Raw genomic sequence first — 15,200 nt, 5'->3', positions numbered from 1 at the left:
TAGTTTCTGGTGATAAAAAGGTGAACAAGACATGGTTTTGACCTTAAGAAACTTAAGAGTCTAGTGAGGAGACAGAATTAATTAAATAAATAATGCAAACTGCAATAAGTGTCAGATAGGAAGGTACATAGCACATAGTGCTGTTAAGAGGATCTGATAGAAAAGACTAAAACAAGATAAAATTTGGAAGTGAATGATACTTTAACAGGGTAATGAATGTTCAGCAGCTCTCTTTTTTAAGATACCAACGTTCCTACAGCATTGCTAGGATGGTACAGAAACATCCTGTTATGTCCACTCGCAAGGAGTAAGCTGCGATATTCATCCCTTAAGACCGGGAATGAACGGGGAAATTACTTTTACATTTTATATCTTTGATTTCCCCAATACAACTCTACTTTTGAAAGTTTATAATATCCTCTGTCTTCCTCCCAGGTCTTATAAGTATTAAAGAAAAGTATTGAACTGGTTTAAAAAATATTATGATACTGTCTATTCTGTTTATTTTCTTCAACTTCATATATTTAGAATTTCTAGCGCTAAAACGCTTCTTTGAAATAGGAAATATAAATAGGAAAATATACTAATAATTTGAATGTTTATAAACGAACAGCCACATAAAACGTTGACTTAAAAAAATTACCTAACAGCATGTTGTTCCAATAAATAATGCGTCACTTCTGATTCCGTCTCATTTCAGGTTCGTCAGAAACTTTCTTTAACCTGAGCAAAATATACATCGCTCATTTTGCTACGCGGCCTCGCCACCCAGTCCGGTCAGGTCGCATCACTAAACTGTAGATAAGAGCTACCAGCCGGAAAGCTACGTTAGATTGATCTGTGTCCCTTCCCTCCTCAGTTAACTTTAACTTTCCATCTGGTACAGGCCGCTCCTACATGCTTTCCCATAAACGGGCTTAAGTCAGCCACATTCATCACTTCTTAGGAGAACGTGAAGCTCCGCAGACAGAACAGCTTGAGCTTTCTCCGGGTCCTCTCAAAAACGCGGTGGCAGCCGCCGGCTCCCGGAGCTTCTGACGGCTCAGAGGAGGAGCTCCACTCTCCAGTCACCGCCCAACGCGGTGGGACTCGACGCCGACCCAGCTCCTCCGCAGGGGGCGTGAGGGGAACCACCCAGGCCAGTTATTTTATAGAATGTCCCTCAAAATTGGATTTGTCTGTTTTCTGATGATTAGATTCAGGTTAGCATTTTTGGCAAGAAAACCATAGCAGTGATGTGTCTTTAGTATCTCATCAACAGAGGTTTGATATCCATTTGTCCCAGTGAAGCTGGTGAGGAAAATGATTAGTTTGTTAAAGTGACGTCAGGTTTTCCCACTATAAAGTTATCTTTTCTTTTTAATAATTAGTAGTTTATGACGGAGATACTTTGATACTGTAAATACCCTGCTCCTCACCAAACTTTCACAAATTTGAGTGTCCACTGATGATTTTCTAACTCCCATCATTTCTTCTGTATCTATTGACATTCTACTGCAAGGAAGAGCTTTCCCTTCTCATTTATTTATATCAGTATAGACTCAGGTTTCTATATTATTTAATGTTTATAATCCTTTCTTATCACTTTCGATGTTCCAGTTGTCCCTGACTTTACAGTGGAAGGCCTTCAAGGTGATTCCTGAGTCATGATAGGTCCCCATCATTCTTTGAGCACTTCCTTACTTTGTGGTGCTACAAAACATCCCAGGCTTTATCCTGTATTTTTACTGGATTTGGCCATTTTTCCAAGGAACCCTGGCTCCTCTTAGTGGAGAATGGTATTTTGAAACAAAAGGTCTAGGTGCTAGGTATGCTCACTGCTACTGTTGCTACTAGGTCCAATCAAAAGACAGAGCTGGGAAACTGTGTGTGTGATATATTTCATGCATGGGTTCATATCAATACCTCCAATTCTAATCCAGTACCACAGCACATTATATTCTAGTTTCATTCTTTCCGTACTTGTAACACCTCTTCCAACAGTAAGAAATCTTACTCCCATTGTCTTCAGTATATTTATTCATTTGCTTCTAGATGATATAAGTAGCAGTTTCAGAATTATTAAACCTATACCACTGGGAAAAGGAAAAAAAAATGTGCTCTACAGGTACGCATAGAGCTCTGTATTTCAATTAGTCCAGAGCTTTGATAGTTCTGTTCAGTTATTCTATATCCTTACTTACTTTTGGGGGGGAAGGGGGGTCTAACTCTACCAATTAGAGAAAGATATTAAAATCTCTATGATTGTGCATGTCTGTTCCTTTGATGTGTCAGTTTTTGCTTCATGTATTTTGAAGGCCTGTTATTAGAAACATAATGATTTATGATTTTTATGTCTTCCTCATGACTGACCCTTTTAACTTTATAAAATGACCTCTTTCTCTGGTAATACTCCCTGTCTTTTCTTTTCCCCCGAGGACATGGCTTCTTCAGCAGCTTTTTCAAATGGTGGCAGTTTTCTGTTTTGTTTTTCCCCCAGTCTTCACTTGGCCTGGAGGTGGAGGGATTAGATGCCCTTGCTTCTCATTGCCCCTTCCAGACCATTCTCTCTCTCTGCCTCCCTACACCCCTCCACTCCTGTCTTTGGTATTCTCTTTTCCTTTCTTCTATTCTATTTTATTTTTTTTATTGAAGTATAGTTGATTTCCAATGCTGTGCCAATCTCTGCTGTACAGCAAAGTGACGCAGTTATACACATACAGACTTTTTTTTTTTTTTTTTTTGCAGTACGCGGGCCTCTCACTGTTGCGGCCTCTCCCGTTGCGGAGCACAGGCTCCGGACGCGCAGGCTCAGTGGCCATGGCTCACGGGCCCAGCCACTCCGCGGCATGTAGGATCTTCCCGGACTGGGGCATGGACCCGTGTCCCCTGCATTGGCAGGCAGACTCTCAACCACTGCGCCACCAGGGAAGCCCTAGACATTCTTTTTTTATATTCTTTTCTATTATGGTTTATCACAGGATATTGATTATAGTTCCCTGTGCTATAGAGTAGGAACTTGCTATTTATCCATCCTATATATAGTAGTTTGTATCTGCTAATCGCACACTCCCAGTCCTTCCCTCCCCCACCCATATCGCACTAGGCAACCACAAGTCTGTTCCCTATATCTGTGAGTCTGTTTCTGTTTCTTAGATAAGTTCATTTGTGCCACATTTTAGATTCTACATATAAGTGATTTCATACAGTATTTGTCTTTCTGACTTACTTCACTTAGTATGATAATCTTTAGACTCATCCATGTTGCTGCAAATGGCATTATTTCATTCTTTTTTTATGGCTGAGTAGTATTCCATTGTATATATGTACCACATCTTCCATTCATCCATCCATGGACTGTTAGGTTGTTTCCATATCTTGGCTGTTGTGAACGTTGGGGTGCATGTATCTTTTCAAATTATGGTTTTCTTTGGATATACCCCTAGGAGTGGGATTGCTGGATCATATGGTAATTCTAGTTTTTTTTAATAAATTTATTTATTTATTTATTTTTGGCTGCATTGGGTCCTCGTTGCTGCGCACGGGCTTTCTTTAGTTGCGTCGAGTGGGGGCTACTCTTTGTTGTGGTGCATGGGCTTCTCATTGCGGTGGCATCTCTTGTTGCAGAACATGGGCTAGGCACGTGGGCTTCAGTAGCTGTGGCACGTGAGCTCAGTAGTTGTGGCTCGCAGGCTCTAGAGCTCAGGCTCAGTAGTTGTGGCACACAGGCTTAGTTGCTCTGTGGCATGTGAGATCTTCCTGGACCAGGGCTCGAACCCGTGTCCCCTGCATTGGCAGGCAGATTCTTAACCACTGTGCCACCAGGGAAGTTCCAATATTTAGTTTGTTTTTTGTTTTTTGGGGTTTGTTTTTGTGGTTTTTTTTTGGCTGCCCCATGCAGCTTATGGGATTTTTGACCATGCTGCAGGGCATGCAGGATCTTAGTTCCCAGACCAGGGATCAAACCCGGGCCCCCTGCAGTAGAAATGCGGAGTCCTAACCACTGGACCACCAAGGAATTCCCATAACTCTAGTTTTTTAAGGAACCTCCACACTGTTTTCCATAATGGTTGCACCAACTTACATTCCCACCAACAGTGTAGGAGGGTTCCCTTCTCTCCACACCCTTTCCAGAATTTGTTAAATAACAGCACTCTTAACCCCCGCTTCCCCCTTTAGTTCTGCCCTACCTGTCTGTTCTCCTTCACTGCTAAACCTCTTGAAAGAGTCATCTATACTTTCCGTCGTTGGAGAGGAAAAACTTTTCCTCTACCCTCTTAGGTTGAGTCCCCAGGGGCCTGTGAATTAAACTGACAAAAGACAGATTAACAGGAGAAATTATTCATATACGTATTGTAGTTTACAAAAGAAGCAGCTAGGTAAGTGGTTAAAGTTAGAGATTTATACACCTAATTTAGCAGGGAAAAGAAAGGGGGTAGAAATGTCTGTTAGGGAAAAGCAAATGGGTTTCTAGAAGAGCAAATGGGAGATAAGAAAGTCTGTGATGGGCTTCCCTGGTGGCACTGTGGTTGAGAGTCCGCCTGCTGATGCAGGCAACACGGGTTTGTGCCCCGGTCCGGGAAGATCCCACATGCCGCGGAGCGGCTAGGCCTGTGGGCCATGGCCGCTGAGCCTGCGCGTCCGGAGCCTGTGCTCCGCAACGGGAGAGGCCACAACGGTGAGAGGCCTGCGTACCGCAAAAAAAAAAAAAAAAAAAAAACAAAGAAAGTCTGTGATAATGATTGCAAATTCAGGCGCAAGGGGTCTTTCCATCTTCTTGGCCATAAAATTCCCCCAGAGAGGGAATTTACTCTTGGTTTCCTTCCTGGTAATAAAAGCCACCCTGAAGAGGGAATTCACAGCAGCCTCATTTCCCAGAAGTCTCTGCTTTCCATCAGGAAAGAGAAGCTCTTAGAAGGCTTCTCTCTGCCTCTGTTGAATCCCAATGTCTTCAGCTTAAAATGATCTTCACACAAACTCCAGGGTACTGAATGGGTCCCCACATTGTCTCCAATTCCTGTCTCCCCATTCTTTCTTGAATCTTCTGCAATCACCATTCCACAGCTTTGGCTTCTGTCAGGTAACAGTGCCATCTACACTGCTGGATCTATGGCTGCTTGCAGACCTCACCTCACTTTCCTTCTAGCTGCATCCGACACCCCCTGATCCTCAGCACATACCACACACCTGTTTTCTGGATGCAGCTCTGACTCCTTTGCTGCCTCATCCTCACCTTCCCTCCTTTTCTTATCAGAGTGTTCAGCCTTCTGACCTTTCAATTCTCTATCCACAGTCATTCCTTGGTGCCATATATTAATACCATATAGACCCTGATGACTCCCCAATTTATATTTCCTGGCCTGATTTAGTTAATAAATTTAAGTATCTTTTAGCCACAAGAATGTCTAACTGGCATTTCAAACTTACATGTGGCTGTGGTCTGAATGTTTGTGTTCTCCCCTTCCCCAAATTTATATGTTGAAATCCTACTGCCCATTGGGATTGTGTGAGGAGATGGAGCTTTTGGGAGCTGCTTAGGCCATGAGGCTGGGGCCCTCATGAATGGGATTAGTGTCCTTAGACCCCCCCCCACCCCCACCAGAGCTCCCTAGCTCCTTCCACTACACCATGTCAGGACATGGTGAAAAGTCTGGATCCAGAAGAGGGCCTTTACCCAACCATTGCTGATACCATGTCTCAGACTTCTAGCCTCCAGAACTGTGGCACATAAAATTCCATTGTTTATAAGCCACTCAATCTGTGGTATTTTGTCATAGCAGCCTGAATGGACAAAGACACACATCTAAAACTGAACTCTAAACCTTTCCCCTTCATCCTCCCAGGTGATAGGCCAAAGACCTAAGAGCAGTCCTTGAATTTTCTCATACCTTACACTGTCTACCATGAGCAAATTCTGTTGGTTATACCTTCTAAATGTATCCAGAATCTGACTGCTTCTTTTTTTTTAATTTTTTATTGAAGTATAGTTGATATACAATGTTAGTTTCAGGTGAACAGCAAAGTGATTCAGTTATACATATATATATATTTTTCAGATTCTTTTCCCTTATAGATTATTACAAAATATTGAATATAGTTACCTGTGCTATACAGTAGGTCCTTGTTGGTTATCTATTTTGTATACAGTAGTGTGTATCTGCTAATCCCAAACTCCTAATTTATTCCTCTCCCTCTTTCCCCTTTGGTAGCCATAAGTTTGTTTTCTTTGTCTGTGAGTCTGTTCTGTTTTATATATAAGTTCATTTATATAATTTTTTTTAGATTCGACATACAAGTGATATCCTGTGATATTTGTCTTTGTCTGGCTTAGTTCACTTAGTATGATCATCTCTAGGTCCACCCATGTTGCTGCAAATGTCATTAATTCATTCTTCTTCATGGCTGAGTAATACTCCTAACTACTTTTTATGAGCTAACCCCAGGCACCACCGTCCTTGGATTACTCCATTCGCCTTTTGTTTTCCCTGCCTCTCCTACCCCAACCATATGTTGCTGAACACACGCAAAGCAGATGCTAAAATCCATATAATGATGCACAAGGCCTTATATCAGGTGTCAGCAAACTACAGCCAGAGACCAAATCTGGTCAGCTGACTCTATTTGTAAATAAAGTTTTATTGGCACACAGCCACACTATTTTGTTACATACTATTTATGGCTGCTTTCACACTGCACACTGCAGACTTTGACCAGAGACCCTATGGCTGGCAGAGCCTAAAATATTGACTACCTGGCCCTTTACAGAAAAAAAGTTCACTACCATTGCCCTACAAGACCTGTCCTCTGCTATCTCTCTTCCTTCACTTCTGCTCCAGTCTTCCTGGCCTTCTGGGTGTCCTTAGACTTGCTAGGCAAGCTTCTACCTTGGGGCACCCTCTCTGTTACACTCCCTGAGGTTGTTTCTTCTGACTACAACTCTCTTCTCTGGAACATCCACTGCCTTCCCTCCTTCAAGTCTGCTTAGATGGTACTTTCTCAGTGAGGCCTTTCCTTACCGCTCTTTCAAACTATAACGCCCCTCCCTTCCCCCACCATGATGTTTCTGCTTGATTTCTCTTCAAAGCACCATTGACAAAAAAATTAATCAGTCGATCTAAAAAAGAAATAGAAAATTTTATCCGAGCCAAATTGAGGATTATAACCCGGGAATAGCCTCTCAGAAAGCTCCGAGAACTGTTCTGCCTGTTAGAGGTCAAGGCACAGTTATATAAGTTTTTGAGACACAGGTCTGTACCTTAAATGACGTATTACTGACAATGTACACAATCCAGATCTATACAGATTGAGTAGTGGTCATGGGTCATTGTGGCCCCTTACAAGATTAAGAAGGAAAGTTATCTCCTAAGGAGTTGTGACCCTTGATGAGATTAAAAAGGAATGTTATCTCCTAAGGAGGTCTGATTAATGCAGATGCAGAATACACAATATTAATGCAGAGGCCCAAACGGGCAAAGGAAACATTTATGTTTAAATTTTTCTCATCTTGCCATAAAATTGGAATTTTATTTAATCAGTACTTGCCTTTTAAACTCTCTACATAATTTACGTATATTTTGTTTTTTCTCTACCTTCCTCCATCAGAATGTATTCTCCATGAAGGCAGGATTTCCCCCCCATTCCTCATTCTGTTCACGGCCATATTTTCGGAGCCAAGGACATTACCTGGCACGAGGGAGGCACTCAATACATATTTGTCGATGAATTCCCTGTTCACGTCCATTTTCTCTTTGGTTTGCTCATTTATTCATGCATTCATTTGACACATATTTATGGAGTAATCACACAGTGCTGGCCGCTGCTGCAGGCGGTGGGAAAGGACTATAGACAGGCGCCCCGCGTTCAGGAAGCTTCCATCCGGGTCACGGTCAGGGGGTGCTGGAACCAGCTGGCATCAGCACTCAAGCGCTGACTGATAAACTTTCAGTAAATTTGCCGTTGTTAAACATAGCCCTTGTTTAATTTAATTTAATTTAATTTAATTTAATTTATTTTTGCGGTACGCGGGCCTCTCACTGCTGTGGCCTCTCCCGTTGCGGAGCACAGGCTCCAGACGCACAGGCTCAGCGGCCATGGCTCATGGGCCCAGCCGCTCCGCGGTATGTGGGATCTTCCCGGACCGGGGCACGAACCCGTGTCCCCTGCATCGGCAGGCGGACTCTCAACCACTGTGCCACCAGGGAAGCCCCATAGCCCTTATTCTAAATTATGTAACCTGGCTATATTAAATTAAACTATATTAACCCAAAGAAAACAAACTATATTAAAACAAACTAAACTACATTTTAATGTAAGCAATATCCAAACTCACCACTCCCTAATTACCTGACTACATTTTATCATTCTTTTATTTTTATTTTTTAATTGAAGTATGGTTGATTTACAATTTTTCAGGTGTACAGCAAAGTGATTATATATATATATATATATTATATATATAATATAAGTATGTATAAAGGTATATATACTTTTTCAGATTCTTTCCCATTATAGGTTATTTCAAGATATTTAATATAGTTCCCTCTGCTACACAGTAGGTCCTTGTTCTTGTACTATTTCTTTGCTCTTGAGGTTATGGGCATCTATTGCATCAGGCGGCGAACGGCATCTCCTCCGGGAACCCCAGCACGCGCTTGCTGGCTAAGTCGAGTCCACGCCTGTGTCTCCTCCCAGGAGGCCGGTTTCCTCGGACACCAAATGCTCCCCGACCAGCAACCTGCCCACCTTCCCGGCGGCCCGCCTCCCCCAGGCAGAGTCTTGGTTGACCTCCTCTGGGTAAGCCTCCCTGGACCCGGGATGCCTTTAAGGTGGGAGGGAGGGGCGATCGATCGCTCGAGCCTCCTCTGACTGAGCCTGTGGAGGTCGAGCCGCGGGGATCGGCTGGGAATGCCTGGCGCGAGGAGCAGGTTGGAAGCCTGGGGCGGCCGGGCTGGGGTCGCGGGCGCTGGGCGGGAAGGGGGAGAGCTGGTGGCTCGGGGCGGTGAGGCCGGGAGCGGGTGGAGGCGGGGACAGAAAGGGGGGCAAGGAGGGAGGAAGGGAGGGAGGGAGGGGGTGGGAGGAGGGCAGCCGAACCGGCGGCGGAGGCCCAGGTGCGCATCCCAGGTGTGCGGTCACGGCCCCGCGGGGAGGGCGGGCGTGGCTGAGTCCGAGCCTTAGGTTCGGCGGCCAGAGCTGCGGTGGGCACGGCGGGGGCGGTGGGCATCCAAGCATGTGGACAGATGCCCGAGACTTTGGGCGATTCTCTCTGCAGGCCTGTGAGGGCGGGATAGGCATTCTCTCTCCCGGAAAAAGTTAATGATTCAGTGCTTTTAAAAAAGGACCTGGCATAGTCAGGTGTTCCCTTTTTAAAACGGCTGATTTTCGATCTTAAAGAGAAGTCTTAGAACTTAGCCCCATGTCATTTCTCGGCTAAGGGACACACTGAGGTCGCGTGGACAGCTGAGAGTAGGCCTTGGTCTTATGTTTCAAGCGCAGGGTTTTTCTCATCCCATGAGATACTGCCATTGGACGTTTTAGAGCTTACTTACCCCCTCTGTTGTGGAATTCATAAAAATGCTATTAATCCACATGCGTTTTATTTTGTAGGGAGAAGAAACTGACTAAATGAATAACATGAAGTCCAATAGAATCCCACTTTTTATTATTTCAATTCAGGAGAGTAAAAGTAAACCATTGCTATCTTTCCCTGGTGATTTCTTGAGTTTTACTACTTGAAACACCCAGCTTTTCTAATACTCATGATGTCTGTAGGGAAATCCTCAAAAAAAAGACCTCGTAGAAGTTTATCAAGCAGCAAAACTAAAAAAAATGAATCTAACTCTATTATTGCGTTTTTTAACAACGTACCGCCTGTTAAACTTGCCTGCCCCATTTGTAGTAAAATGGTGCCAAGATACGACCTAAACCGTCACCTTGATGAAATGTGTGCTAACAACGGTAACATCACTCCAGCTGACCCTGGGCAAGTTGGCTTAAGTTCAAATGTGTCCACAGTAGATTTGACCAATATTGCCTTAGAAGATGTAACGCCAGAGAAGTCGTCACCATCAAAGATCAATTTAACCCCTGGCCAAAGTGATTCAGCAAAAATGGGCATAGAACAGCAGACCAGCCCCTATTTTAAGAGTAATAATGACGCAGTGTGCAGAAATCAAGATGGGCTGAGACATCATAACATGAAAGTCATCCCTCTGGGAAGCCTGTCATCTAAATTGTCCAGAAGATACATAAAGGCTAAAAGATCAATAGATAAGAATGAGAGATTCGCCAATCAGAGTCCGCAGAGTTCCTCGTCCACAGGGGTTAGGAGCCTCGTTGATCAGTGTTCAGAGATGGAAGGCCAGGATCAGCTTTTGGAGAATAGTTCTCAAAAGGAAAACATGTTTGCCTGTAATTCTCTGGAGGACACAAGCACTCCCGAACATATTGTGGGAGGCTCTAAAATAATGGAAGCTGAAGGCGAAACGGCTGCCCAGGAATGTGGGAGATCAACTCTCACCCCCACCTTCTCAGATAATGCTCCCGTGTTACTTTCACCAGATTTAACTCTTGGGCATAAATTAAAGTCTGCTTCAGAGGACCATCTTGCGAAGCAGGAGAGTATCAAAGGAACAGGTGATAAAGGTGTTGAAAACTGTGAAGCAGGTGGTTGTGAAGAGGTAAAAATGACTTTTGTTTCACAAGCTCCAACCCAGTCATCACATTGGGAGGCAAAATCTCATAATTCTACACATGATGCTTCTATATGGAGTGACAGCCAAGCACTTCCTCCAGAAGGTGACAGTGGCTTAAAGAATGAAATCACTGACCGAATTCCTTTGGAGCAGGAGTCAAGCTGTGATGTTTCCCATGTAACAAGTCCAGCGCCACCGGACCATCCTTACTACCTTCGGAGCTTCCTCGTGGTGCTGAAAGCTGTGTTTGAGAATGAAGAAGACAGGATGCTCTTTGATGAACACGAGAAGGGCATTATAACTAAATTTCATCAATTATCAGGTATCTTGAACCTGTTTGCTTTCGAGGCTTTGTTTCCCCTTTGCTGCCCTGATTTGGTCTGAGATGTGATGGGCAGAACTCTGATGACCACAAGCAGTCAGTGTGGTTTTGGGAGTCCCCCTGGGAGTACTCATGGGAATCACAGCCAATGAGAGTTCATCTAGAGAAATATACGCCTGTAAAAGAGACAAGATTTTGGGGCCTGGTGACGTCTGCTTCTGCAGTATCATCCTTACAAGCTGTACTTTGGTTGTATTGGAAGCAGTTGTTTGTCCTATTTCTGTATATTTGATGGTTGTAAAACAACCTTTCCCAGATTAGAAAAAAAAAATACAGTGTGATTTAGGAAAGTGTACTTTGCATTTCGGGCATGTAATCAAGCTGACTGTTAGGTTTTGTTGTTTTTGCAGGCCATTTCCTCAAAAATGAAAATAAAATACAGGAAAAAACAAACCAAGATATACTCAGGCATATTTTTTTCCTCCAACAATATTTTAGTTGCCTGGACTCTGCCTTTGAAAGTCAGGGTGTGCAGGAAGTGGAAACTTTCAAGCTAAATTGGTACATTAAAAACTTTTTTGGTCTTTGTTTTTTTTTTCTTTTTATATTTTGTAAATTCGTACGTTTAAAAACACGCCTCAGTTCCTTGGCAGCCGGCGGTGGCTCTGAGCCAATAGTGCAGGTTTGGAGCAAGAGCCCCCCCGCTTGATGGCTGCTTATCCAAAGGGCCTTGATGGCTCTGTGCAACTGAGTCCCTCCCGAGTAGGAAAGCTTACTTGGGGGCCAAGCTGACCTCTAGTAATAGTAGCAGGTCTGAGTCCCAGTAGAGTAAAAAAAAGAAATCTTGAGTGTTACCAATAATGGTTAAGAGAAAGGCTTCGGTTTTACATTCACACAAGGAAACTATGGCTCTGCTTGTGTTACTTTTTAACACGTGGGTCATACTTCTCTGCACAGCTCTATTTTTTTTAACATTAAAAATTTTTTTTTCTTTTTTATAAATTTATTTTTGGTTGCATTGGGTCTTCGTTGCTTTGCGTGGGCTTTCTCTAGTTGCGGCGAACGGGGATTACTCTTCATTGCAGTGTGCGGGCTTCTCATTGCGGTGGCTTCTCTTGCTGCGGAGCACGGGCTCCAGGCGCGCGGGCTTCAGCAGTTGTGGCGCACGAGCTTAGTTGCTCCGCGGCATGTGGGATCCTCCCGGACCAGGGCTTGAACCCATGTCCCCTGCGTTAGCAGGTGGATCCTTAAGCACTGTGCCACCAGGGATGCCCTTTGCACAGTTTTATAAAGTGTCCACACAGCTTCCATCTCTACTTGCACTGGCCTCCCCCGACGTGGGTGTGAATGACCCCCACTGACTGTCATATCCGGGGTGGTCACAGATCTTTGGTTGGGTGCTGCTTGCATTTATGTGAGCATTTGTTTGAATAGCTGGTGGCCCGTGGCTTCAGTATGACTGAGAAGTAGGAGCAGTTTCCTAGTGTAAGTTCTGCAGATTCTTGTGGCTTGCTCTCCACAGAGAATCATCTACAGTGTCTCTGTTGTAAAAATAACTACTGCAAGTCGATTTTGCCTCTTTAAAGAAAAAAGGGAAATAAATGTTGAAGATGTAACAAATACAGTCACACCATTTTATTTTATTTTTAAAAATTTTCAGCTGCGCCATGCAGCATACAGGATCTTAGTTCCCCGACCAGGGATCGAACCCATGCCCCCTGCAATGGAAGTGTGGAGTCTTAACCACTGGACCGCCAGGGAAGTCCCCATACCATTTTAGAGTTAGAAATTTAAAGATAATTTGGGTAATAGGAAAACTTGAGACCAGATTAATTAAATAGCTTGGTGGAGATCACTGCCTTAGAGATGGCCACCCCACCAAAGCTAGACTTTTTTTGGAAAATTCTTTTCAGATGATTTTCAGCCAAAAATAGAATAATGCATATTAAACCGAAAGGAGAGAACAAAATAATGGGAACTCTGGGGAGTTTCTCTTGAGGGAGTAGAAATGTTCGCTAGAAAGTGGGGAACCCGGGTCTTACGTTTTTAAATGGCCAATAATCATTACCAACTTTGGAACTTTTTTTATGGTTTATACACTAATTATTGAATACCTCATCGAGCTTAATCTTTTCACCAACTTTGGGAAGATGGTGTTACTGCCCACCCCCCCCCCCTTCCTTTTTATAATAGAAGAGAAAAGGGAGTCTCAGTTCTAAAGACTTGCACAACTCGGGGGGCAGGGCTGGCTTTGCGTCCTCATGCTTCTCCTGTCCTGCGGTGACAGGCATACAGGCCAAGGAGGCATCCCCACGGGACTCTGTATTTGAAATAAGTTACGTCTTCCTAAGGAAGAAAATGATTTTCTTGGAAGATCCGTTGAGCCAGCCTCTGTGTATTTCTAACAGCCTGTTTTACTCACCTCAGTTTACAAAAGTAAATTATAGTATATGTTTAAGAGAAGAAATAGAAGGTTTTTCACTATTTTTCTTAACTTTGTTGCAGCTAGCGGTCAGAAGTTATATGTCAGACTTTTTCAACGTAAATTCGGCTGGATTAAGATGAACAAACTGGAATATGAAGAGATCTCCGCTGACTTAACCCCGGTGGTTAGGGAGTTGACGCATGCAGGCTTCCTGCAGACGGGTACGGTTTGTCCAGGGGAACCAAAGTGAAAATCCGACGCAGGGAATCCAGTTTCTGCAAAATGAGGGTGATGTTAGTTTGGTGTCATCTCCTGACTGGTGCCTGATAAATAGTAATTGTGTATGTCTTTTTAAATTGAGTTTTGAATCTTCTTAGGACAACAAATTATTCATGTGTTTTTAAAGCCATCCTCAGCCTGAGTTAAGACTCCTAGGATAACAAAAGATTGCCTGCTGCTGCGTTCTGATGGTCCCAGGCTTAGTCCCGTAAAGTCACCTAGGGATAGGTGGGTGGCTGGGTCCACAGGGTAAACTCATCCCTCCTGGCTCTCCTTCCAGCAAGAGCTTGACTCATCTTACCCAGTTTTCTCGTCTTTATGATGGAACAAAGCTGGTTTGTTTGAAGCTAGTATCGCCTCTAAAACCTTAATTTGCCCCCCATGCACATACAGACAGCTCTTATAATTTGTAGGTTGATTGTCTCAGGAATTGTTTCACTGATTTAAGCCCATGTGAGTGAATATGAGGTAACCTTGGTTGTCTCATCAGTAGCTTTCATTAGGTACCTACATGTGTTGAGTACAATATTGTACTGGAAACGTGGGTATAAGGAGCATGAAAGATGTGAGTCCTGGGTTCAAGTTGTTCACAGTTTAGACTGAAATAGGGGAATCAAGCCAAAGCCAGACGGTTTCTGTGCGGCAGAGTTTGTAGTGCAGAGCAGTAAGTAAGTGCAGTTAGGGTGACGTGGTGGGCCTGGCTGGGGGGCGTGGGAGCCTTGGGGGAGAGGCCTGGAGGCTCCGTGGATGTGAGGGCTTGTGAGAGATCAGGCAGCGGCACCCCGGGTTCCCTCACATCAGGCCATCAGGGGCACTGGAGAGCTTGTGTCCCCACCTGACCCGGAAGATTAGGTGCAGGTTCCAGAAATCTACAGGTGTAACAGGCAAGCCAGCTGAGCCTTGACTTACCTTTATTTATTTTTTAATAAATTTATTTATTTATTTACTTCTGGCCGCATTGGGTCTTCGTTGCTGCATGTGGGCTTTCTCTAGTTGCGGCGAGCGGGGTCTACTCTTTGTTGGCTCGTGGGCTCTGGAGCACAGACTCAGTAGTTGTGGCTCGTGGGCTTAGTTGCTCCACGGCATGTGGGATCTTCCCGGACCAGGGCTCGAACCCGTGTTCCCTGCATGGGCAGGTGGATTCTTAACCACTGCGCCACCAGGGAAGCCCTGAGCCTTGACTTACCTTTAAATGACAGTTAAGCAACAAAAGCAGAACCCCAGTGGCCTAACGCTGCCCTCAGTCCCGCCCAGGTCCCACCGGGTCTGCACAGCCCCGTGGGGTGTAGCCCTGGCCATCCCCTCACTCTGCTCCCTGATGGCTCTGGCTGAGTGCACCCCTCTTTCAGAGCCTGTGCCTGCTCCCTCTTGGCTCACCCCCTCATGTCATCCAGCTCTACTCTGTGTCACCTTGTCAGGGACTTGCATGACCACCTAGTGTCAGATACGGCCACCTCCCACCAGTCCAGTTTGCCTTGCCCAGCTTTGCTTTTCTTTCTTCTTT

At 44.4% G+C, this 15,200-nt stretch overlaps 1 protein-coding gene and 1 non-coding gene across 7 annotated transcripts in view; one reads left to right on the top strand and one right to left on the bottom strand.

Moving 5' to 3' along the window:
- Positions 1 to 3,924: 3,924 nt before the first annotated feature.
- TRNAR-UCU (transfer RNA arginine (anticodon UCU)) lies at positions 3,925 to 3,997 on the bottom strand. The gene has a single exon. It is a non-coding gene; the product is annotated as a tRNA-Arg (tRNA).
- A 4,610-nt stretch (positions 3,998 to 8,607) lies between these two features.
- The window catches only part of FAN1 (FANCD2 and FANCI associated nuclease 1), a 29,295-nt gene continuing 22,702 nt past the window's right edge, over positions 8,608 to 15,200 (top strand). For 4 of the 6 annotated variants that reach the window (XM_060097503.1, XM_060097506.1, XM_060097505.1 and 1 more), the window contains exons 1-3: positions 8,609 to 8,772; positions 9,583 to 10,992; positions 13,498 to 13,638. In XM_060097503.1, the coding sequence (XP_059953486.1) occupies positions 9,735 to 10,992; positions 13,498 to 13,638 (1,399 nt within the window). In that variant the 5' untranslated portion in view covers positions 8,609 to 8,772; positions 9,583 to 9,734. Of the gene's footprint in view, positions 8,773 to 8,828; positions 8,904 to 9,582; positions 10,993 to 13,497; positions 13,639 to 15,200 lie in introns of those variants that run through there. The other 2 variants (XM_060097507.1, XM_060097504.1) reach the window with 2 other exon arrangements.

This window comes from Mesoplodon densirostris, chromosome 4, assembly GCF_025265405.1.
Source record: "Mesoplodon densirostris isolate mMesDen1 chromosome 4, mMesDen1 primary haplotype, whole genome shotgun sequence".
In the NCBI taxonomy this organism is placed as follows: Eukaryota; Metazoa; Chordata; class Mammalia; order Artiodactyla; family Ziphiidae; genus Mesoplodon; species Mesoplodon densirostris.
Note: the sequence above shows the minus strand (reverse complement) of the source record. Positions and strands in the feature narration are given on the sequence as shown.